Source organism: Triticum dicoccoides, chromosome 3A, assembly GCF_002162155.2.
Source record: "Triticum dicoccoides isolate Atlit2015 ecotype Zavitan chromosome 3A, WEW_v2.0, whole genome shotgun sequence".
In the NCBI taxonomy this organism is placed as follows: domain Eukaryota; kingdom Viridiplantae; phylum Streptophyta; class Magnoliopsida; order Poales; family Poaceae; genus Triticum; species Triticum dicoccoides.
The window spans coordinates 37,340,351-37,367,204 of NC_041384.1; the positions used below are offsets into that span (position 1 = coordinate 37,340,351).

Consider the following 26,854-nt stretch of genomic DNA (forward strand, 5'->3'; position numbering starts at 1 on the left):
ATTGGACCCCCAGGTTCTTGTGTGTGTAGGAGCATGAGGAAATTCTGTAGCAATTTAACTTCTTGTGCCAAATAATAAAGCTCCCACCTAGAAACTGCCAACTTGCCTGCACTAATGAACTTGCTTGCTGCTCAACCCCATTCCACGCAAAACAGACTTAGTATTGGAAACTCGTGGTCTGTTATGATATTACTTTTGTTTTGTATTTGTAGATCAACCTGCTTGAGTCAACCATCTAGTTGTTGATGTAGAGAATAACTACTCCCTCCGTTTCTAAATGTAAGACTTTCTAGAGATTTCAATACAGACTACATTCAGATGTATATAAATGTATTTTAGAGTGTAGATTCACTCATTTTGCTTTGTATGTTGTCCGCATTGGAATCACTAAAAAGGCTTATATTTAGGAACGGAGGGATTATATCAGTTCGCACTAATAAAGAACTAAATAGGTGAAAGATCAGTCAGAGCTGGGCGTCTATATTTCTATCACTAGTTAGACAAGTTTCACCTGACTAGTGATGGAACTACGTCACACACCCAGTGTTGGTGGTTTCATGAGTAGAAGATGAATTTACTAGATGCGATGTATGTATGTAGACAAATGCATGTGATTTGTCCCCTACAAATCACCCTTTGATTTAAGCTAACAATTTTAAGGTTTTAGTGCATTGTGATTGTTTGGTTAAATTCTATGTCTATCCTATTGGTCTGATACACACTGGTTCATTTTACTAATGATTGGGTTGTATATTATCGATATCGTTCTGTGTCATCAAGGGTTCACTGCTTTTTAGTGATGTATATCATGCTATCTTGTCTAATTGGTGCTAGCATTTATGAATTCCTTTTCCTGTGATGTGGTGCTTATTACATGCATACTTCACTGGATATGTTAGTATCATTGGCATGGCTACTATGTAATTACAACATAGTAAAATGGTTGAGTTAGTCCTTTTTTCTTCTAGGAGTATTTGTTAGTTTCTCTTCTGCAAGAAGATTTTCTAAACTTTCACTTGCAGGTTGCGCCAGGATGCCTGGCCTTCGGCAGCCAACTAACCCTATCCGAGAGGCCGTCGATGCGGCGCTGAGGTGGAGCTCCTCACCGCCGCTGTCATCTTTCTCTAACCGAGGCATTGTGCCGGCCCCAAACCCTAGGGTTTTGGCACGACTGCGGCTTGGTCACTTCCTTCCGGTCCAAGGTCTCGCCGGCGCAACCCCCGCAATGTGTACAACCTCGACAACAATTTTCTTAGGTGAGCCCTTTCTTTCTCCATTCCTTCTTCCTCATGTCCTCATGCTGCTGCTCTAAGTCTCGATGGGTATGCACGGACCTGGGCGCACCTGCTCTACTTCTCACTTCTGAGATGATTTCGTCCTGTGTAGAGTACCGATATAGGCTGTAATGACATGATGCTTTCAATTTGGAGGCTTGCTGCTCCAAATCCAGTAAAATTTGTTTTTTTGGCTCGAGAAGCATCTAAAACCCTAGCCGCCGGGGGTCCCCATCCGTCCTCCCCTCCCTCCGCCGCCGCCGAAGGACGCTGCCGGCTATAGCCCGGGGCTGATGGCGGTGGCGGGGGTCTTCCCTCTTGCCTGCGCCGTGCGGGCGGTGCGGAGCCCTGCGGCATGGGTGGCACGGCCGATCTGGCCTGGCGGCGCGGCGGGCCTACCTTCCGGCGGCGGCTGCCTCGGCCAAGGGCGGCAATGGTGGTGTGCGGCAGCCGGCCCTGCATCAGGCTTCGTGGCGGCGTTCGGCGGCGGCGGCCGGGTCTGCGGCGACACACCATCTGACCTCGGATCGGCGGTGGCGGCATGGAGGGCCTGGTGGTTGGGTCGACACCATGCGGGTTGTGCCCTCCGGACAGATCTGATCTGGCCGGTGCGGCCTGCTCCATGTGCGGCGGCTCAGATCGACGGCGACCCGTGCACACAATACCTGATGGAGGTTCTTCGAGCGGATCCGGGTGAAAACCTTGTGCTCGGCTTGATGCCAAGACCGGCGTTGGTGGCACCCTGTGGTGTCATTACCTTCTTGAAGGCATCGCCGTGGAGAAGCTCTAGACCTCTATCCGCTACCTCCGGGGGAAACCCTAGATCAGTTGATCGGATGACGGAGGCGCGTTGATGTCGTTTCCTCCTTGGGGACGTCATTATTGGAGGCGTACACGGGTTCGAGGGACCAGCGGGCGCCTTTTTTGGTGGAGCGGTACTTCATCCTTCACATTGATGACGGCGGATCTCGGCGGCGTGGTGCAGTGGAGACTCGACACCCGATGCGCGGTGATGGACTCGCGCAGGTGGAGGTAATTGTCTGGCGTCAAGGTGGCGTCGATGGCGGAGTGGCCTGACAAGGTAGAAGCCTCAATATCTGCTCTGAAGACGGACCTGTGGAAGATGGCGGCGACGACACATGTGAGTGCGTCAGACCAGTTTATGCCCCAGACCCGGTATGTGGCTTGGCTGGGGCTTCTGGCTTTTGATGATAGGCTTAGGTGACTAGACCGGGTATTTGGCCCAGGTAGCACCTCTTCATCATATGGATAGGAGTAGTGGCATATGTTGCCAAGATGGCGGATTCAGGCATTTTGTTGTAATACTTTGTAAGGTCCTCGTGAATAATCAATAAAGTGGCCGTATGCATCTCCCAGATGCAGAGGCCGGGGGTCATCCTCCTTTTCTAAAAAAAATATATGTGCTTTTTTGTTCTATGGAGAAAGAGTGTGGGATAAGGATGATGTTACTGATTACAACAAGTGCTCCTCTATACTTTCTACAACTGCCATTCTTGCTTAAAAGAGGGAGGGGGAGAAAGCTTCTTCTATCACCATCACTTCCTTCATAGCGCTGCTATCACATTCCACCTTGCTTCCTTATTTCCACAGTAAAATTTAGTTGCAGAAATTCCTGGCATGTCTTACTACCACTGCTTTTTTTCTAAGTGTTAGTACCACTGCTCCCATCCATGTGTGCTGAGCCACAGCTTCTTGCAGGTCCTATGCCGAAGGTGCAGGGGGGATCCGCCATCTGGAGTTCCAAATGACGCCTGTGACTCTGACGATTGGCATGAATCGGCCCGTGCGCCACGGCGTACATCCTCAGATGAAAGTATGCAAGGATCAAAGGTTCCCTATGCACTCTTGAATTTATCAAAATGCCCTTGAACGTACGACATATAATTTCTTACTAACCATATAAATTTGACCTCTCATTTTGGTCAGCTTTTAGCCAGTTAGCCATACTGGAATCTAAGATATGAATGACATAGCGCATATGCCTTGATTTTGTCAAATCTGAGTCATAAGGTTCACTTGCTAACAAATAGACTAGAGTTATGGTCTTTCTTTTTTTGGTTTTGACTAGACAATACCATTGTGTTAAGCTGTCTTGCTGGATGTAATGAGAAAAAGAAACTGAACTTTTTTGCATGGCATGCATTAGATTGGTGTTTAAAATGATATCATTTCTCTTTATTTGTTGGGTGCTCTATTCAAATATAAATCAATAATACCTCCTGTTTCATGGATGATGATGTTCTTAAATAGTTAAGTCCATAGTGATGGAACCATTTCTTGCTGTTTCTTCCCAGAGCAGCCACCGCCAAGGAAGGTCCCTCTTCTCCCATTGTGGAGCAGAAGAGTGGGAACTTGCAGCAGCAGGCACTCCAGCCTCCTCCCGATGAGCCGCAGGCACCAGACGAGGTATGCCCTCCTCTTCCAGACGAGCTTATGTAAAAACAAAATGCATATGCTGGCAATTTCTTAGACGGAGGTCTACTTGAGGGTACTAAAATCGTGGATACATGTGTTGTCTTGCATATAGTATTGTGGTGCTTTCCTTGTATGATAGAATATAGTCTGGGATGGAATTACCCATTTTAAACGGTTCTTTGATGGATCATTGTAGTGCTTTCTATTCCTACAATGCATCATGTTTAGAGAGCAATAAATTTGGGATAAGAATAATATCATCATGTTTGGTCTCTGATTGTGGTTTATCTATTTAGATTTTAGGCATATATATTCTATAGGTGTTTGAGATTCGTATAGTGCAGTTAATAGTTTATATTAGAGTTCCTAGGCTGGAATTTCACTCATGGGAGAAGGTCAAAAAAACACTTACGCATGGGAGGGTGCTTGGTTTGCTGTACGCACAACAACATTTTCGGGTTCAAGTAAACTTAATTTTAGCCTACCGCAATTTGTTTGGGACTAAAGCTTTGTTGCTGTTGTCGTGATGATGTATGTGCCTGTTATATATAGTTGCACTGGTGTTGGTGTCTTCGGAAGAGGATTGGATGCGTGAATGCTTGGCATTGGATGGAAAATAGTTGATGCATCTATATATATGTGGTGCTCTCTTTCTAGTTGCCACTGTAGTTCTTGTGTTTTCAGATAAAAACAAGGATAAAAATTGATTTGTACTCCATCCGTTCCTAATGAACTACCAAAACGTCATATATTTAGGAATGGAGGGAGTAGTACACACTTGTTAGGAAATATGCAACTTGTATTTCCATGGGGCCATAGGCCAGTATATATACATGTACAGGTGCAGGTAATGTGCAGAAAGCCCCTTATACAATGGGGTAAAGACAAATGGCTACATGGCTATATAAATATAACTCTAACACCCCCCTCAAACTCATGGTGGATAAACAACACTGAGTTTGGACAGATAGAAGCCATGATGTGCTCTAGTTTGGGCCTTCGTAAAGAAATCCGCCAACTGTAATTCGGAAGGCACATACTGAAGAGCAATAACCCGATCCTGCACACCAGCGCGCACATAAAAAGCATCAACACCAATATGCTTGGTGAGCTCATGCTTCACAGGGTCACGCGCAATGCTAATAGCACCTGTACTGTCAGATAGTAGAAGAGTAGGTGTAGTGACAGAAACACCAAAATCCTGAAGCAACCACCGTAACCAAGTTACCTCTGCCGTCAAAAGAGCCATAGCTCGCAACTCAGCCTCTGCACTCGAACGGGAAACTGCAGTCTGTTTCTTCGTCTTCCAGGCAATGAGTGAACCACCAAGAAAAACACAGTAAGCAGAAAGTGAATGGCGATCCGAGGGATCACTAGCCCACGTAGCATCTGAATAGGCCTGAAGCTGTAATAAACCGGAGCAAGGAAAGAACAGACGGTGAGAGATCGTGCCTCGAAGATATCGGAGAACACGAAGGAGGTGACTGTAATGAACCGAAGTGGAAGCAGAGACAAACTGACTCAGAATATGGACCGGATAAGATATATCCGGTCGAGTGACAGCTAGATAGACAAGACTCCCAACAAGATAACGATAACGCGTCGGATCAGACAAGGGGTCACCATCAGTATCACGGAGGTGAACATTGAGCTCCATGGGAGTCTCAACAGTGCGCTCATCAGTGAGAGCAGCACGAGCAAGAAGATCCTGGATATACTTTTCCTGGGAAATAAAAAAGCCATCAGAGGTAGAAGAGACTTCGATCCCAAGAAAGTAGCGAAGAGGGCCAAGATCAGACATCAGAAACTGCTCACTAAGACGGACCTTCACAAAGGCAATATACTCAGGGTCGTCGCCAGTGATGATCATGTCATCAACATAGAGAAGAAGAAGAGTCCGACCACGAGCGTAAATGTGGAAAAACAATGCTGGATCATGATCACTCGCTGAAAAACCAGCGACAGTCACCACAGAGGCAAAACGCTCAAAACAGGCGCGAGGGGCTTGCTTAAGGCCATAGAGAGAGCGACGAAGACGACAGACCATGCCATCAGGAACAGAATACCCAGGTGGGGGCTGCATGTATACCTCCTCACGCAGCTCACCATTAAGAAAGGCATTCTTAACATCAAGCTGAGAAACAGACCAATGGCGAATAGAGGCCACAGCAAGAAGTGTGCGGATAGTGGTCATATGGGCCACAGGAGCAAATGTCTCATCGTAATCACGACCATGCTCTTGCTGAAAACCACGAGCCACAAGACGAGCTTTGTAACGCTCAAGAGAACCATCAGAGCGAGTCTTAACCTTGTAGACCCACTTACAAGTGATGGGACGAACACCGGGAGGAAGAGAAACAAGATCCCATGTGCCAGTGCGCTCAAGAGCAGCAAGCTCCTCTGCCATTGCAAACTGCCATTCAGGATGTACAACAGCATCGCGATAAGACGTAGGCTCAAGTACAATCGTAAGAGCATATCGACTAGGAGAATAGCGGTCAGGGGGAGGGCGAGGCCGAGCCCGAAGACCATAAGTCGGCTGGGATATGGAGGACGACGCACCAGAAGTAGATGGCACGTCAGTGGAATTATCCACAACACGTGGACGACGAGTATAATGAAAAGGGAAGGAGGGAAGAGGTGGAATCACTGGAGGTGGAGACGGGGAATGTAGCGATGATGAAGGTGGAGAAGGGGTAGGTATCGGTGATGAAGGTGGAGATGGGAAATGTGGCGGTGATGAAGGTGGGGAGTCATGCGATGAAGGAGGGGAAGAATCCGTAGGAGAGGATGGCGTCGGATCTGCAACAGCAGGACGAGGAATAGGAATACTGGGCACAGAGGGAGGCGTGTCAGGAAAAGTGAGGAAAGAGATATCCTCCACTGAAAAGGTCGAGGAAGATGGACGCGGGTAGAAAGGACGAGACTCATCAAAAGTTACATCCCGAGAAATACGCATCCGACGACCGATAGGATCCCAACAACGATAGCCCTTATGCTCGTCACTATAGCCTAAAAAGACACACTCAACAGACTGAGCGGTCAGTTTGGTGCGTTCACGAGGGGCAAGAAGAACATAGCAAACACAACCAAACAAACGAAGTGCTGAGTAATCGGGAGAACGATCAAAGAGACGCTCGAAAGGAACGCCACCCTGCAAAGCAGCGGACGGCTGAAGGTTGATGAGATAGGCGGAAGTGGAGATAGCCTCGGCCCAAAAATGAGGCGGAAGAGAGGCGGCGATCATCATCGCACGAGCCGTCTCAAGAAGGTGACGATGCTTGCGCTCAGACACGCCATTCTGAGCATGAGCACCGGGACAAGAGAACTGGGCAAGAGTACCCTGCTCAGCAAGGACTCCACACAACATCTTGGAGATATACTCTCCAGCAGAGTCAGCACGGAAAACACGAATAGGAGTAGAGAACTGAGTGTGAACCATGGCAGCAAAACGCTTATAGATAGTTAACACCTCACTACGAGAAGACATAAAATATATCCAGGTGTATCGAGAGAAATCATCTATAAAGATAATATAGTAGCGATGACCTTCTTTCGAGGCAAATGGGGCTGGACCCCAGACATCGGAGTGAACAAGGTCAAAAGGATGCTGAGACACAGTCTCGCTATGAGGATAAGGTAACTGGACCTGTTTACCAAGCCGACAACCCTGACAGTCTAAAGACACACCGCCGGAGATGGATCCAAGAAGACCACGTCGAACTAAGGATGAGAGACGAGAGCCACACAAGTGACCAAGGCGATGATGCCACTGCTGAAAAGAGCTGGTAGACAAGGCAACAGAGGGGGAAAGACTGGCGGCGGTGGCAGCGGAGGGAAGGTGAATCCAGTCAAGCTCCCAGAGACCCTGAGAGTCACGGCGCCGTGGGCCAGCACCAAGAGAGCACCAGTGGAACGGTCTAGAACAGAACATGAGTCATAGTCAAGAATGACCCGACAACCAGAGTCAACAATCTGACCACCGGACATAAGCTGCATGGTAAGTCGAGGAACATGAGCAACATTAGGAACATGAAAATACGAAGTGCTAAGAATGCCTCGACCATTAACCGGGAGGAAGGTACCATCAGCAGTAAGAACATGAACATGAGAATCGAGAGCTCGAATAGAAGACAAAGTGGATGGATCATGAGTCATATGAAAAGATGCTCCAGTATCAAGAATCCACGGAGATGTACCTGACTGTGTTGAAGGTGGTCTCACATTGCCAGAAGAGTCGGTAGCAGAACCAGCAGAACCCGTCAGTGAAGAACCAGAGGAAGCGGCTAGCAGGTATCGAAGTCGCGTAATCTCCTGCTCAGTCAGGAGCTCAACTGAAGAGGTGGACGAAGATGCACCCGTGGAAGCCGCTAGAGGAGGCGGTGTAGCATAAACATCATCGTCTGTAGAGGCCGATGAAGAAGACGAGGATGCATGTAGACAAGCCCCAAGCGCCAAGGGAAGGCGCGTGTCGATGGAGTCATATGTACCAGCACAGCCTGTGAAAATCGCGAGAGAAGTCGGTGTAGAGCGACAAACACCATGTGGGGAGGTTGCAAGAGGAGTCGCTGAGTAGTGACCGTCTATAGAAGTCGACATAAAGCAACCATCACCATCGGCTGTAGAAGTCGACATAAAGCAACCATCAGCATCAGCGGAAGAACTCCGAGGAAACAACGAAGGAGCACCAAGCACCGAGAGACGGCACATGCGCGAGACGGGATCAATGTAGGGAACACGGTCAACAGTCATCTGGCAACCAGAGAGATGCATACTCGAGGAGTTTTTTATTTTTTAACTCTGACAATCGGCGGCTGAGGCACCACGCAACACCAAGGAGCAGTAGTAGCACCACGTAGGAGCACGTACACCACCAGATCGAGAGGAACTGAGGAGACAACACGTAGCAGCAAGTAGCACGTAGCAGCACCAGGTAGGAGCAGTACGCTCCTTTGTTTTTTTTTGACGAAGAAAAGAGCTGGGGCTGGAGAACGGCAGCAGCGGACGAACACCTCAGACTGCACGTCTTGGGCTGCGGCGGGTGACCCAGCAGGCGGGGAGTGGATCGAGGCGACCCGATATGGAGGGCGCGACCCGATCCGAACAGGCAGATGGATCGGGGCAGCAGCGGCCAGCGGAGAATCGGGTGCGGACGAACACAACGGCGATCAGGAGAGTTGTGGTTGTGCGTACACAGAGGAGCAGCAGTAGTCGGCCGGAGAGAGGAGCAGCGGCAATCGACGCCGGAAATTGGATCGAAGAGGCACGAGTTGCGCGTGCGAAAAAAAACCCTAGGGCTCTAATACCATGTTAGGAAATATGCAACTTGTATTTTCATGGGGCTATAGGCCAGTATATATACATGTACAGGTGCAGGTAATATGCAGAAAACCCCTTATACAATGGGGTAAAGACAAAAGGCTACATGGCTATATAAATATAACTCTAACAACACTAACTACTGTTAGTTATTTTCTCACCACCATGCCTTTCATCTCACTACTTGTTTAGTACAATATGACTAAGCATTTTATTTCATGACAAGCACCAATGTCAGTTTATATGAAACTATTATGTTTTTGTCCAGAACTGTGGAAGACAAGCTGCGGCGTGCTGCTTGGATGGATCCAGGATTGGCCGCTGAGGAAGGATTCGTCACCTCACCAAGGTTGATCTCGTGCCTGCCTAGGCGTTCACCTTCTTCTTCGCCCAGCACCAGCACCGTCGGAGGCGGTGAAGACCAGCAGCTGCAGACGCCATACGACCACGGCCTAATGCAGGCAGCCATCTCTGGCGAGCTCACGCCCTTGCACCACCAGAAGCACTACGCTGGCAACTGCAACATCGAGTTTGACGGATGTGGTAAGACAACCACCCTTCCTTGCTTGCAGCGCTTCGATTTCCCTTAGCTAGCTAGTTTGGTTTGTGTTAGGGGCTCTCCTGTCAGGGGGTTTAACTTCATAGTAGAATTGCCTGTAGTACTTGGATCCTGCTGGTCTTTGTTGTGTGAGTATGTTTTTTGAAAAAAAAAATTCATTTCAACCAAGCACTGGAAAGCTGGAAGGCACAACCTGTCAGCATGGCACTAGTCTCTCTACAGTTGCTTAACTTGGCGATGACGTAGCTCACATTCCACTCTGCTTTTGTTGGATATAATGTGAGTTTTGTTTTTTTGTTGCTTTTAGAGTGGCGAACATTCGGGATAGAATCATCCGACCGAACATTTTTATTTGTTTGCCTGCTCGTGATAATAGTAAAATATACAAATATATAAGAGATAAGAGGAGAGTATATGTGACTGGTCAAATACACAATAGACTAATTTCTCTTTTTGTTGGTTGCACCGGTTTATACCGAACTTCTACAGATTCATGGCTACTGTTTCAAGCATTTTTGTTCACTGTGAATCTGTGATAGCTGGGCCAACTTGTGAGTTGTGTGATTTTCACGACCAACATTATTTAGTAAAAACATACAGAATATGAACATACAACCAGAAGCTTTAGGAGTGAATAATATGAAAAACATTCATGCATAAGAGGAACATATGTGGTGCTAGCCGGCAGGCCCCGGCTTTATTTTGGAATCACCAGGTAGTCTTGTCGAGCATTAGTATCACATCTTTATGCTATGCATTCTCCCCGAGAAATGTTGTGGAGCTTCATGTCAGTTAATCATTTCTCTACGTCTCCTTCGCTATACTGAACAGCCAAGACAAGTAACAAGCTACACGGGTATGCACAGTCCAGCTAGCCATCTCGATTTTTAATTCCTCATAACATGTCATGTGTTTAGCTACAGAAAATAGAGCACTAAATCAGAGGCTTGCAAAGTCAGCGGTTTGATAATTTTCGTGAGATATGAGATGTTGTTGCTTTACTACACATGATGTTTTCATCTACGTAGCCACACACTTCTGATTTATCTATGCTATTCTACTATATTTTGCTGTTCTACTACAGTTGTAGGGTAGTTTCTTCTCATAGGTAAGTGCACAGCTGCAGTTCTTCTAGCCTCACTCGCTGGGAATCTCCCTTGAGTTGTTTCTTCACGTCGAGCAAATTTAATATGATTAAGTCTACCCTCCCTGTATGCAACACACATTTATTCTGTTGAATACTTTCCCGAGTTCCCAAAATTGTTGAAACAAATCTTGAATCTAAATTACCCTACACAAAAAGGAAGAGAGAAATGAATACTGTGTGATTTAGCTATCACAAAAAAACTGTAATTTTTGCACATGCCAGGTGAATTAAACTTTTTGATTAATTTGTGCTGGCCACATGCTATAATGACTTGCATGCACACATGGTGTATTTCCCACTGAAAATGTCTTTGTATACATGTTCATCCCAAGAAATGTCTATATGTTTGGCGTTGGGTAGTGGTTTTCTAAAGTTGGCCGGCACCAGTCGAAAGTTTGCCTGGATGCTGTTACGAAAGAAAGAGTGATCAGGGTAACCACACATCGGTAGATTTGGATATCGTAACGCCTTTTAGTTTATTCATTTCAACCAAGTACTGGAAAGCTCATTTCAACCAAGTACTGGAAAGCTGCCAGGCATGACCTATCAGCATTGTAATAGTCTCTAAAGCTACTTAACTTGGCGATGACGCAGTTCGCATTCCACCATGCTTTGTTCGATATATATATAAACATGTGCAGATTGGGATATAATGTGAGATTTGCAAGTTTTTTTCTTTTAGAGCAGCGAACATCTGGGATAGAACCATATGATCAAGCATTTTTATTTGTTTGCCTGCTGGTGATAATAGTCAAATGTATGAATATAGAAATGATCAGAGTAGAGTATATGTGGCTGGTCAAATGCGCAGTAGATAGAATACAGAGAAGTTTTTTAAGTTGTCTTCTCTTTGTGTAAATTGGCCTGGTTTATACTAAACTTCTACAAATTCATGGTATTTCGTTCGCTGTGAATCTGTGATAGCTCGGCCAACTTGTGAGTTGTGCTAGTTTCAACGGTCACAACCGACATGATTTAGTAAAAACATACAGAATGTGAACATGCCTCGCTTAATTGGCAAGGAGTACATTAGATTTATGTACTATATTCAATATGAGTCTACTAAAATTATTGTCCTGCCATGGATATGGACCAGAAGTGTGGAAAGTAAATTTGGCACTTAGTTGCCACTACACAACACATTTTTTCTCTGTTAAATAATACTTTCCCGAGTTTCCAAAATTGTGGACTTAAATCTTGAATGTAAGTTAGCCTACACACAAAAGAATAGAGAAATGAACAGTGTGTGATTTATCTAACAAAAAACTGTCGTTTTTACACATGTCGCATGAGTCAATCTTTTTGATTATTTTGTGCTGGTCACATGTTATATTAATGACTTACATGCACACATTACAACGGTTATCCCAAGAAATGTTTATATGTTTGTCTTTTGGCGATGGTAGTCTTTTTTAGGAATGTTTACTTTAGTAATTTGTTAAGGATTGCAGGCTTTGGTCCATGTCGACAATTCTAGGCTGCTTTATGATGCCTAGTTGTGTTTTGGGTTTGCTCCTGGAGTCACTATTATGGTCATGTTTAATGGGTATCATGGTTATCGTCTCTGTTTATATGCCAGAAAATTCGGAAATTGCTACTGTTTTGGCATAGGCTTGGTAAGTGATGTTCAAGTTGACTGGAGAACATCATATTGCTTCCACTTATGCTGAGTTCTTAGTCTCTAGTAAATGAAACTGTTGGTGATTATCCATAATTTTGCATGGTCTTTACTATAGTATTCAAGTTGTAACTAGATCCTTTGATCGCCATATATAGCAGTTAATTTGACTGGAGATGTGCAAGTTAAGCAAAAGAACCTATATAATAATCTTGGACATTTGCTTCATGACTTGCTCTCTATTTTACAATAGTTGGCCTTGATTGAACATTTGCTCGTCTACTGTGGTACTGTTGTCCGGTGAGTTCATTTTGCATGGACATGACCTATAATATGGTAATTGATTTTAAAAAAACTAATGGAAACTTAAGGAGTATGTGTTCTTGAATGCTTGCAGTGGAACTGCTACTCTCTTTTGATATTATCTATAAACTGTTGTCTGTGAACGTCTGTGCAATTGTTTTCGTAAGCTTGGTGCCTGAACTTTAGTAGTCTACATAGACCAAACTCTGCTCGTTGTACTAAATATCTATACTAGTATCAGTCAGTTTGTGAGTAGCTGGTTTTTCTATGTCTGGTGTTGATGCGCTATCTTGTTGTTTTTGTATGGCTCAGATTATATGCCCGAGAAACCCGGCGTCGACAATAGTGGAGCTCTGCATCCTCATCTTTACAAGTAGTACAGAACCACCATGGCTGGGCTGCTGAGCAGTGTTTTTGCTGGGTGTGCCTTTGGCGACCATGGCGTGGAGACGACACCATCCAACACGAGTTTGGTCAGCAAAGCCGCTCTGCCTCTATTGCCGCTCATGCCCCGAGCGCATCCGGTTGGCACTTCTTCCACTCTGCCATAGGTAAGACACTTCGGTTCCTCTCAACTGTTTTTAAGTAAGATCTATGTGTCCACGGCCATCGATCCATGGTAGCAGTTGGTCATTGGTTGAGTTCTGCGAACATAGAAGTTTCACACTGCACGCTGATTACCGCAACACATGGAACTGAGTTGATGCTCAGTATTTCACAGTTGACACCTGAACCACTAATCATGGATGATTTGTTTCGGTAGTTAATTGCTCTTTGTGATGAATTTGATGTGGTGGAGTATGCATTCTAGATGTTTGCTCTCTTGGAAATGAGTGGTCCATGGTGTTTATCTGCCTTGAACCTTTCTCGCTTATATATTTTGTCTGTTTTGGGTTGTGTCATTGAGAGAGACCTGACATCGCGGTTTCTTTGAATATGACAGGACCTTCTAAAGGGAGGAAAACCACCCTCGAAGTCACAGGCTTTGGGAGGGAAGCCCTACACATCTTGGTTCAGGTGAGTCCTTGATTTCCCCCCCCTCTCTCTCTCTCTCTCTCTCTCTCTCTCTCTCTCTTGCTCTGAGATGGTCTAACCATCAAGCCGTTGATTTAGTGTTTGGATCTGTTATTTAATTGCATGTCTGGTAGTTTCAAACACAATGTTGTATAGCTTTTTGTAATTTCTGGTTGCCTAACTAAGCAGTCCAAGCATGTAACTCTAATTTGTGATGGATGTGATGTTCACTTTCTAGTGAATTTGTGATGCCGACCAAACGAGCTACGCTACTAATCCTAGCTGAACAAGAAGGTCGGTTCAATGTTGTTTGCTTGTACGAATGAGTCCAAATAGTTTGTGTTAATTTGTTTGGACTTGGCGGGTTGCGCCTTTCTCCTGTTACATGGTTTGAAATGGCTCCTCCGCCTTTCTTGGGCTAATAAAGTGCAAGTTTTCCCCCATTACCTATATTCATGTTAGTTGACAATATATACTCCTTCCATCCTGAAATAAGTGTCTCAACTTTCGTGCAACTTTATACTAAAGTACAAAGTTGAGACACTTATTTTGGGATGGAGGGTGTAGTTAGATTTCATGGTCAAGATTTTCAGAGTTAGCCGGATAGCAAGCTAGCTGTGTTATTGTTTTTCTTGTTGTAAGTTGATAGCATCACATATCCTATTGTTGTTGTTCTATCTTCTGAAGTAGAACATGGGAGCGAGATGTGTGTTGGTTTCTTCCTTATCATGTATGTATGCTAGCATGCTTAGCTTGGCCTCCTATGCTATCATGTATGGTTGCCATCTTAATTTCCTTGGCCAAATATATAATGTCTAGCAAGCCTGTACTGCTAATCATGGTTGGTCTACTGGGATGTTATCTTATTATCGCTAGCTCAATGGCCTAGTATCTATGGTTGGTCTACTGCAAAGCATGCCATTGTTTTTGTTGTCCCCTTGGTAGTATAAGCCAAAACTTGGGGTGTGAGATTGTCTAGTGCCTTTTTAGATCAGTCACCATAAAACATTTAGTTTGTGAAGTTGATGCTGCCAAAACTTGGATTATGTGAGGGTCCGTCGTTACTTTTGCTAGCTTATGTGCAATTGACGGGTGTCTTTCCTTTTGGGTTTTGAGCATAGCATGTTTTTATCCTCTCCTTATGGTAGTACCAGCCAACAGTGTGTGTGAGATTGACTTTCTGGTGTCTTTTTTGATCACTGGCTATAGAACATTTAGTTTGTGAAGTTTGTCTGGCCACTGATTCTTTAACTTGTTGCCTGTGTATTTGAAGCTCTGACTTGGAACTTTGTTCCTATTGTCGTCAGGTTACGTGCCATGGAATGGACGGATGATGGTGAGCGACCACAAATGGATCTGGAAAAATGCGCCTTGCTGGTCTAGAGAGTCCTTGGAAGTGGACGGTGGCCCTATTGGTTGAAGGCAGGGGGAATCGCTCGACGTATCTCAACAATCATTAAGTCACATATAGGCCTGGTTGCCACTGGATGGACCGAGAGGGGTCTGTAGAGATATCAAAATCTTATGGTCTAAGTGTCTGCGCTGAATGGTGATACATGCTGAGATACAAGAAGATCCTGGCGAGCGAATCTTGAAGAATACTTTTCTCTCTTGTCGGCTCAGGTGTCTCGGGACTTTGTAAAATTCCGATGGGATGGTGACATATGTTGGCCTTGTCCGAGGGATTGTGGTAAATTTCAGATTGTATTGTGTGGCACGGAGGGAGTTAGTATTGTATTTTCGGTCAATGTCAAGAGATTGGAATGAAAGTGTGGCTCAAATGGTAGTAATTCTTCATGAATGATTTATTCAATATTAATGTATACAATAATAACTGGTGCACGAAAATATTTATGTATTCAATAATAACTGGTGCATTAAAATTTTCCATTAGAATAAGAAATTGCAGTGGTGGTGCTTGGGTATGCATCAGCATTTGAGCATGCATAGGATTGTTTGGCTGACAGTTCTTGTCCTCGCTGACAATGAAACTTGGATGGATGCTAGTTTCATCTGTGTCGAAGCTGGAGGTTTGGGCCTGGATTCTTCTCTCTTTTGGTGCGTATTACTATTTGCAACAAGATTATGTGACAAGGAAGTTGAAGATAATTGATTTGTGGTGCATTTTAATCATGTGATGATTACTAGTTTTGATCGAATCTTGATGATGGTTCAGCTTGAACATGTGGTAATCTTATTTGGAGTGTTATATGCTAGCATCTGTGTCACAAAGACCAAAACATCTTATAATTTGAAACCGAGGGAATGCGACCCATTTTCTCTTCTTAGTTATCTTCGCTAATATGCGTACTATTCCTAATAATATGTAAAATCTACTAGGGAAGATCAGTTTTTGTTTTCAGCACTCTGCAAGTTTGTTAGGAGTAGAGACAAAGGAGAGAGCAAGTTTGTTTGGAGGAAAGATCTCTGCAAGTTTGTTAGGAGGATAGATCTCTGCAAGTTTGTTAGGAGGGGAGACAGAGAGATCTGTTAGTAGGAGAGAAAGGAGAGTTATGTTAGTAGGAGACAGAAAGGAGAGTTCCGACTGATGTGATCCTTCGATTCACATCACATACCAACCGATTTGTAGTTAATCCTCTCACTTATTCATCCTCCTCGGAATCAGGCAATTCCCCATTTAATTGAGACCAGTAAATATATCGCCCCTCAGTTCTCATCTTCCTCCATTTTGTTCCATCCATTGGTTGCCATCCATCAAGGGTCTGTCTTACGCCACCTCACCGATCCACGGCCTCCTGGTTCTTCTAAGGCCATCGCTATATATACTAGAAACAGTCATACATCCGCGTGCGGGGTGCGCGTGCGACTTAAGACTTGGGACCTGGTGAGAAGAAGCGAGGGAGCCGACGAAGCAGCACAAGCCTATTAGGCTGGGCTGGCAGCAGGCAGCAGGAGCCCGACGCAGATGAGGAGCCCCGCCGTTAGGGAGGCTGATGAAAGATGAGGAGCACCGCGGGAGATGGATTGAGGCATGGCGGCGGGGTGGTGCCGTCAGAAACGAGGAGGAGGCCTTGGGTGACAGCTAGAAGAAGCAAGGGAGCCGACGAAGCAGCACAAGCCTATTAGGCTGGCAGGAGCAAGTTCATTGTTGGCGGCGAGCCCGACATTGATGACGCAGATGAGAAGCCCCCGCCGCTAGGGAGGCACGGATGAGAGATGAGGAGCACCGCCGCCAGGGGCGTGGATGAAGATGAGGAGCACCGCGGGAGATGCCGGCGGGGGTGGCGTTGCGTGGTGGTGAGTAACGAGGAGGAGAAGGCCTTTGTTTGTGCTTGGGCAATATTAGCAGTTATGCAATTGCTGTGGTTCCCGTCATGGCGGTGGATGCACTGACTGGCCGGAGATGAATTGGCGGGGTTCGTGTTTATTTGCTCCCAGCGACGGCAGCGAGTGCGCAAGGTCGGAGATGGATTTGGTTGGATTGGATTGGATTGGATTGCATTGGATAATGGGAAGATGAAGATGTGTGGCGGCGACGACGGGGAAGCGACAAGCTCGCGACGACCCGAGCTGAACCGCGCGTGCGGCGTGCCCAAATAAAACATGTATTTCCTTGTTTTTGAGCGGACCAGGACTGTCCAGTCCTGAACGGGCCGGAGCGTCAAATAAAACACGTATTTCCTTGTTTTTGTCACTAGCGGCGAGCAGTCGTGAGCCTGCGCCTCACGTATGTGAAACAGGAGTCGGTCGTGGCTTGCTAGAGACCACTAAACACGTAGAAGTAGACGTAGATGTAGGTATTGCGATCGGTCGTTCCGGTCGAGCAACCACCAACCACAGCCCAACGCAGTCTATCTATATTCACACACCAACAACGAAAAGGGACCAAGCAACGGTGACTTGATTGGCCGGCCACAAATACACCATTGCATAGTTCTTACAGTTTTGACAGCGTCTTTATCTTATTATTACGGAGGGGAAGAGCGGGTTATTCATCCATTGGTCAGCTGATAAAAAGCTGCACCCCTTCGACGACGGCCTCCGCGACGTAGGCCATCATGAAGAACTCAACGTTCTCCTTGGGAAGTGCCCCCTCGCCGGCCAAATTGGTGCACTTAGATGAGACGTACCTAGCAGCCAGTATCACCTCCGGTACACCGCTGTATCGCCCAGCAGCAGCCGACCGCGCCGCCCACTGCAGCCTTGGGATGGCGCCGGTGTAGAGCTGGAGGCACGACCGCATTGCCTTCCTGGCCTTGCCGTCCTTGACGTGGGCGAGCGCATGCTCGATGCTCGCCTTGGCCACCGTGGCGTTGGACACCGTCAGCCTGGTGGCGATCACTGCGAGCTCCGGCAAGCCGGGCGCAGAGCGGCAGGAGGGGTCGATGCAGAGTGTGGACACGCAGTCGTTCGCCCCGACGTACCAAGGTCCGAGGTTGTTGCAGAGGTAGTCCAGCGGGGAACGTGGCGCGGCGCTCGAGCTTGGCCCGCCCTGAACTTCAGTGGCCGAGGAGAGGACGAGGAGAAGGAAAGCGCCGCCGAGCATAGAAGAGGATGTGCCCACGGCCATGATGGTGGCGTATTGTCTCTCGATCTGTCTCACCCTCCCTCTCTCCCATTTGTCTCTTGTTATAAGTCTAATCTTAGTAGGCGGTGTATCATATCATAAATAAAAGAAAATAAATCCATCAAATTCGATCAAATCATTTGAGATATGCTTCATAAATCCATACGTAGGAAGCGTATATCTGAAATTGGACATATGCAATCGTAGTACTTCATTGGAAGCGAATCATAAAAGATCTCAGGATTACACATCGTATTTTTAGCATATCCAAATCCTTGTATCCAAGAGTAATCATGTGCTATTAGTGAGATCACAAAAGGTCCCTAACACTCACCAACACGGTCACCGCGCTGCTCAATAGTCAAACCAAAGGATGACGTGGCAAAGGCATGCCACCACCGTCAGCGACCGGTCGTCATACTGTACCTCCAGTGTCAATAACTAGTGATTGGAGCGCCATCCTGTGGCGCAGATTGAGAGGAAGCTATGCACACGTTTCTATTTAAAAAAAATAAAGTCTTGGCCTCTGTCTAAAAAAATCTCAAAAAAAGTTAATCCTCACCTTCATCTAAAAAAGAAAAAAAATTACCACAACAGCCTACTAGCGAGTGCCACTTTGCATAACCCATCATTTAAAAAATATCAGAGGTCCTCATCTTCATCTAAAAAATACATTTAAAAAATAATTCACACCTTCATCTGAAAAATTACAAAAGATTTATCACCGCGGGCAACCAGTTTGCACCACGTGGCATAGCTGGTTGACCGCCCTTCATGTGTAGCTTAATGGTTTTAATGTGATGGCTAAATTAGAATTTACTAATGAGTACTCGCGTTAATTAGTTCCATCAACAAACATGAATTCGCGAGGCCTACAATTTTTTTCTTAGAGAAGTCCCCCAATCCTATTAATATAATTTGTAACAACGCTAGAAAGATCATCGGAAGTGACAAATATTACAATCAGGTTCATAAACCTTCCAAACGCCGACTACAAAGTCTACAAGCATGAGAATGAGCCCAAGGTGTGCTTCCGTCTGTCATCGTCCTTTTCTCATCAAAGTTGAACAACCCTTATTTATAGTTGACAGTTGGGAAGTCATTGCGCTAAGGACCCCAAAAGGCTGGCTCACCGTCGACAAAGAAAAAAAATAGATCATAAGGACCATACCCGCAAACAGATCAAGGACCATGAGGGCTGACCCATCCAGACGGATCCACCAAAGATGACGCCTGGCCAAATCCAAACATATTCCCTGGAGACCAATGCTTACATGTGATGACGATATGACACCCGGACATATTATCCAACAGACAACGTGATGCTCCTGTACCTGGGTGCCATGCTGACCCTCGTCGTGTCTTCGCCGCGCGCTGCGGAGGCGGTGCTGCGCACTCACGACCACGTCTTTCGTCATAGCCCCACTCCATGGTCTCCGACACCATCATGTACGGCTCGTTTGACATCGGCTTCGCGCCATATGGTGAGTACTGGCGGGAAGCGAGGATGCTCGTGATCACCCACATGCTGAGAGTTAAGAAGGTGCAGTCATTCCGTAGCGCCGCCGCGGAGGAGGTACTGATTGTCAATTAGTATCTCGCATGGATCTGGACGATGATCTCCCTTTGTGCGGTTGCATTGAGGTATTTTTTGTCAAAAAATATATTTAAGCTTCCACCTGAATTTCATGGCATGCACCTCTTGTGTCGGATGTGGACGAACGGCTAGGATCGGGTCAAAACAAGGATCGATCCGTAAGACGTGGGACACAACCAATCACAATCACAGTGAACTTTGTTTGATCCGTGAGTGGGTGGACCCATGGAAACGTGAAGACGAGGGAGCGACCAATCAGAAAGCAACCGACTGGACTCAAACTCGATGCACTGCCATCAATCCATTCCATGGAGATGGACGGTCAGTCACAACGATCAATGCGAGTCAACCAACCACGCAAGGAAGGAACGAGATCCTTTAATATCATGAAGAATGTTAGGGAAGCTACAGTATCCTGACATCACTTATTCACATTCATATGATTAAGACTAAAATAACTAAAATTAATTTGCAAATTACAAATCTACTGTATACATTTAAAAAATTACATACAAACAAAATTATGGTGCAATAATATTAATTTCATATTTATTTTCTATTATATATAATCTATAATCTATAATCTATAATATCTAAATAGTTCATCCTCATTATGATATTTCTCTCAACATGCAAGCTGTCCACATCAGCAACCATGCCATGTAAGCAAAAACTGATTCCATTTGCAGCCACATCATCATTAACCCTACAGCTAATGGGATCCGGCTTGTCTGCTCCCTTCTCGTGCTCCTATCCGTGCTCCCACTTAATGCTACGGTTGTTTTTTTTCTTTTTTTTTCTTTCTAATCTAATCATTTCCTCCCTGATTTTAAGGGGGTGGGGCCGAACCTTATTTTATTTCAATCAAATCAAGCCACGTAGACGGGAGCACGGATGGGCACACGACGGGGGAGCAGACAAGTCTCGTCCGAGCTAACACCCACATAATTCTATCAAACAATCATGGGACTCGGTTTTTCCTTAGTACACAACGATCCTGGTAACTGAAGCGACCTGTCATTCAATTTTTCTTTGGAGTAGTATACGCATCCATTATTTTGGTCACTGTCTGAACCGATCCGTCATTTCCTTAGATTCAGTTTTTACTTGGCACGCTGCAGTCCTGGACTCCTTTTTTTTGAAAGCGCGGTCCTGGACTCCTGGTCACCGAAGCAACCCATCGTTTCCTATACATGAACGGACGATGCATCGCCTCTATAACTGGAGGAAGAGCTCGGTGTTGGAATTTTGCTAGTAGGCCTTTGGCCCAAAGCTCAATTAAAATTCTGAAATTCTCTTGGCCCATTCATGCATATTTGTGAGTGGAGTGAATGAGGATAAAGTTTAGTCCCACCCCGGAAGTTGAGAGAGAGTTGCACATCTTTATAAGGTGAGCTCTTCTACCACTTGTATGAGCATGAGAAGAGGAGACCTACACGCGCTCCTCCTCCTTGCTCGCCTCGCCACGACGCCGCGCCGCGGGTTGCGGGATTGAGCCGAGCAGTCGGCAAAGCTATGCACGTTGTCTATATTTTTGCTGCATGGGAAAATTAATGAGTCATTAATTAATAATTAACGGACGCGAGCTATGCACGTTGTCTATATTTTTGCTGCATGGGAAAATTAATGAGTCATTAATTAATAATTAACGGACGCGTTCATTACTGAACTGTTTCCGATTCTTTTGGATCGTGACGACTCGGGCGTGGGGTTTACTCCCACGACCTACCCGGCCCGCACTATATAGTCAGGCAGACGTCTACCCTAGCCGCCGCCGCTTCGTATGGTTTCTCACCATCGTTCCAGATCATTGCGCTGCCAAGCAAGTCTTCTCCATCCCTCCTTCCGGCGTGCACCGTGAGAAGGGACAGCAGGCCTCCGGAACCCCGCCTCTCGTGATCCTGTACGGGAGAGGGGCGATCAGGTTTTTGGGGAGCGCACTCGCGCGACTGCTGGCAGCGACGACTTCGCGAACGGCGACTTCTTCCCCGACCTCGGCAACCTCGTCCTCCACGACATGGGCAACAACGTCAACGCCGGCAGTGCTGCACCCGCTGCACCATATGTGATTCTATCCTTCCTGTTCGAGATCGTGGTAGAATTCATGCTTCTAGTATGTGCCCTAGATGTGATATGTTCATCTGCTATGCTAGTTCGCATGATTAGTTTAATCTCTGCTGCTGTGGTCATGATTTATCTTCTGTTTATTCAGATTAAATCTCCTAGAAATTTGCACATATTTCCAACAATCCAAAAACCTGATTATAGGCAATTTACTCCGAGTGGTTTTGCTGCGCATCTGAAGCCGCCTGCCTTTAAGGTGGCGCAATATAAGAGGTGGCGCACGAGAGCAGTCTACTGGTTTCAGACCATGGGCTGCTATGATGCCACCAAGGGCAAGCCCGAGGGCGATCTTAATCCAGCACAGCTGGAAGCTTTTGAGAAGATCGATACCCTCTTTAAAGGCGCTCTTCTGAGTGTTGTTGATGACTCCATTGTGAATTCGTATATGTATTTTGACAACGGCAAGGACATGTGGGCTGCGCTCGAGGCCAAGTTTGGTGCCTCGGACGCCGGCAGCGAGTTGTACGTCATGGAGCAATTCTATGACTATAAGATGACTGATGAGCTCCCTGTTGTACAGCAGGCTCATGAGATACAGTCGCTCGCAAAAGAACTTGAGTACTTCAAGGGTGTGTTGCTGGACAAATTTGTTGCCGGAGGCATCATTGCCAAGCTTCCACCTTCGTGGAACAATTTTGCTACTTCCCTGAAACACAAGAGACATGACTTTTCCGTTGCGGATCTCATTGGTACTATTGATGTTGAAGAGAAGGCGAGAGCAAAGGACACATGTGCTCGAGTTGCTGAGGGAGGTTCTAGTGCCCACATGGTACAGAAGAAGAATTCCCAGCCCAAGAAGTTGAAAAACAATAAGAACAAAACTCAGGGCAAAGGCAAGTTTGATACAAAGAACAAGCCATCACATTCTACCAACTTCAAGAATAATTCTCATAAGAAGGGGAAGGGACTTTGCCATGTCTGCGGTGATCCTAATCACTGGGCTCCGAAGTGTCCTAACCGCTTTGAGGAGCGCGAACATGAGAAGAGCGGCAAGTACACTAATGTTGTCATCGGTGATACTGATATGAAGGAATCAGGGCAGTATTTTTCCTACCATCCTTTCAGTATTTCAATCCCCTGATTGGTTAATTGACACCGGTGCCAATGTACATGTTTGTGCTGACGCCTCCATGTTTTCTTCTTACCAGGCAACAGGGACTTCACCCGTGCTGATGGGCAACGGGTCACATGCCATTGTTCGAGGTGTTGGTATTGGTCGATCTGAAGTTTACTTCGGGGAAGACGGTGCGTCTGAAGAACGTTCATCATGTGCCGTCCATCAATAAAAATCTCGTAGCGGTTCCCGTTTATGTCGAGATGGTTTTAAGTTGGTTTTCGAATCCAATAAAGTTGTAATTTCTAAGTGTGGACAATTTGTTGGAAAAGTCTATGAGTGCGGAGGCTTGTTCCGCCTATCTTTGTCAGATATTTGCACTAAAGTTATTAGTAATGTTTGCCACAATAATGAGTCTGATATTTGGCATTCACGACTCTGTCATATTAACTTTGGTTGCATGACGCGGTTAGCCAATAAGAATTTAATTCAGAAAATCTCTACTGTCAAAGGCTCCAAGTGCCAAGTATGTGTGCAAGCTAAGCAACCTCGCAAGTCTCATAAGACTGCAGAGGCAAGAGACTTGGCGCCACTAGAGCTTATACATTCTGATCTTTGTGAGATGAATGGCGTGTTGACAAAAGGTGGAAAGAGATACTTCATGACGTTGACTAATGACTCCACTAGATATTATTATGTGTATCTTCTGAAATCAAAAGATGAGGCTTTGACTTTCTTTAAAAACTATAAAGCTGAGGCAGAGAACCAACTTGATCGAAAAATTAAACGGCTTAGATCCGATCGTGGTGGAGAGTATTTTTCCAATGAATTTGATCTGTTTTGTGCGGAACATGGTATAATCTATGAGTGGACGCCTCCCTACTCACCCCTGTCAAATGGGGTAGCCGAAAGAAAGAATCGAACTCTAACTGATATGGTTAACACCATGTTAGACACTTCGGGTCTATCCAAGGAATGGTGGGGGGAGGCGCTAATGACTGCGTGTCATGTCCTAAACCGAGTTCCCACAAAGCATAAGACCATGACTCCATTTGAGGAATGGGAAAGGAAAAGGTTGAAACTCTCTTACCTACGTACTTGGGGTTGTTTGGCGAAAGTCAATATACCAATTCCCAAGAAGCGCAAGCTTGGACCAAAAACCGTGGATTGTATTCTTCTGGGCTATGCTTTTCATAGCATCGGCTATAGATTTTTGATAATAAAATCTGAGGTATCCGACATGCATGTTGGTACGATTATGGAATCAAATGATGCAACTTTCTTTGAGGACATATTTCCTATGAAGGATATGTCGAATTCATCAAATCAGGAGATACCTACTCCATCTAGTGAGGAATTCACTGTAATTCCTGAACCCACCATTGCGATGAACCACGTTGAGAATCCTGTTGAGGGTAACAATGGAACTCCTGTGAGGAGTAAGAGACAGAGGACTACAAAGTCTTTTGGTGATGATTTCATTGTGTACCTCATGGATGACACACCCAGGACTATTTCAGAAGCCTATGCATCTCCTGATGCTGACTACTGGAAGGAAGCTGTACATAGCGAGATGGATTCCATCTTATCTAACGGTACCTGGGAGATCACTGACCGTCCTTATGGGTGCAAACCTGTAGGATGTAAGTGGGTGTTCAAGAAGAAGCTTAGACATGATGGTACGATTGAAAAGTACAAGGCACGGCTTGTGGCCAAGGGTTATACCCAGAAATAAGGTGAAGACTTCTTTGATACTTACTCACCCGTGGCTAGACTGACCACATTTCAGGTGCTACTATCACTGGCTGCCTCACATGGTCTTCTCGTTCATCAAATGGACGTTAAGACGACTTTCCTCAATGGATAGTTGAAGGAGGAAATTTACATGGATCAGCCAGATGGTTTTGTAGTACCTGGTCAGGAAGGAAAGGTGTGCAAGTTATTAAAGTCTTTATATGGCCTTAAACAAGCTCCTAAGGAGTGGCATGAGAAGTTCGAAAGAACATTAACTGCTGTCGGCTTTTTAGTAAACAATGGTGACAAGTGCGTGTACTATCGCTATGGTGGGGGCGAAGGAGTTATTCTTTGTCTGTATGTCGACGACATATTGATCTTTGGAATCAAACTTGATTTAATCAAGGAGGTTAAGGATTTCTTATCTCGCTGTTTCGAGATGAAGGATCTATGAGTAGCTGATGTTATCTTAAACATCAAGCTGTTGAGAGATGAGAATGGTGGGATCACACGGCTTCAGTCTCATTATGTGGAAAAGGTCTTGAGTCGTTTTGGGTATAGCGACTACACGCCTTCTCCAACTCCATATGATGCTAGTGTGTTGCTTCGAAAGAATCGACGGATTGCTAGAGATCAACTGAGGTATTCTCAGATTATTGGCTCGCTTATGTATTTGGCGAGTGCCACGAGGCCTGACATCTCTTTTGCTGTGAGCAAGCTGAGTCGGTTTTTGTCAAAACTGGGAGATGATCATTGGCATGCGCTTGAGAGAGTTATGCGCTATTTGAAAGGCACCGCGAGCTATGGGATTCACTACACCGGGTATCCAAGGGTACTGGATGGTTATAGTGACTCAAACTGGATATCTGATGCTGATGAGATTAAGGCCACAAGTGGTTATGTTTTTACACTTGGTGGTGGCGCTGTTTCCTGGAAGTCTTGCAAGCAGACCATCTTAACGAGGTCAACTATGGAAGCTGAACTCACAGCATTAGACACTGCCACTGTTGAAGCAGAGTGGCTTCGTGAACTCTTGATGGACTTACCTATGGTTGAAAAACCAATACCCCCTACCCTGATGAACTGTGATAATCAAACTGTGATCGTCAAGATAAACAGTTCTAAGGATAATATGATGTCCTCAAGGCATGTGAAGAGGAGACTAAAATTTGTGAGAAAATTGAGGAACTCCGGAGTTATTACGTTGGATTATATCCAAACGTCCAAAAACATGGCAGATCCCTTCACAAAGGGTCTATCACATAATGTGATAGATAATGCATCGATGGAGATGGGTTTGAGACCCACCGCATGAGTTGTCCATAGTGGTAACCCACTCTATGTGATCGGAGATCCCGTGAAGTAGAAGTGGGAGACAAGCTGTTGGTCAGCTAGGAGGAAAGTATCCCTATATTAATTATCCCACTCCATGAAGATGCAATACTCTCCTGATCTGCATGGCAGGTTGATGCTTATCTTAATGTGTTCCAAGGTGCTTATTCGGGTAAGCAGAGATGTTGTCCTGCAGAACATCTTCTGAGGAACACACCTATATGAATTTGACTGTTAACGTCGCAGTCTGTGAGAATTGGGTGTTCTCTAATAAATTCAGGAAAGGCCCTGGAGTATGACGTATACGCTCCACCCACGGGGAAGCCTTCCGACAGCCCAGTATCGGTCAAGAATTTGTGTGAAACTAGTTTCACAGAAAACTTGTATTTCAAGGCATAGTCCACTATTCAAGTTGTGATCTAGTGTAGCATAAATTTCTAAGTGGAAGTTCAACTTCACAGTCTCCACTAAGCACCAATATATAAAACAATGTTTTGGAACTAAATGATGAGATGTGCCAATGAGACTTTGTGGGGGATTGTTGGAATTTTGCTAGTAGGCCTTTGGCCCAAAGCCCAACTAAAATTCTGAAATTCTCTTTGCCCATTCATGCACACATGTTAGTGGAGTGAGTGAGGCTACATGGGAAAATTAATGAGTTATTAATTAATAATTAACGGATGCATTAATTACTGAACCGTTTCCGATTCTTTTAGATTGTGACGACTCGGACGTGGGGATTACTCCCACGACCTACCCGGCCCGCACTATATAGTCAGGCAGACGTCTACCCTAGCCGTCGCCGCTTCGTATGG

The 26,854-nt window shown here is 45.6% G+C and overlaps 1 protein-coding gene across 1 annotated transcript; it reads right to left on the reverse strand.

Moving 5' to 3' along the window:
- Positions 1–17,467: 17,467 nt before the first annotated feature.
- Positions 17,468–18,240, reverse strand: LOC119271108. Its single transcript, XM_037553055.1, has one exon. It carries the CDS (start codon positions 18,199–18,201, stop codon positions 17,635–17,637), a length of 567 nt encoding a protein of 188 aa, XP_037408952.1. The 5' UTR covers positions 18,202–18,240; the 3' UTR covers positions 17,468–17,634.
- Positions 18,241–26,854: the final 8,614 nt, after the last annotated feature.

Bases quoted from the DNA above. Each gene is read 5' to 3' on its own strand.
- LOC119271108 (XM_037553055.1), bottom strand. From the start codon at position 18,201: ATGGCCGTGGGCACATCCTCTTCTATGCTCGGCGGCGCTTTCCTTCTC.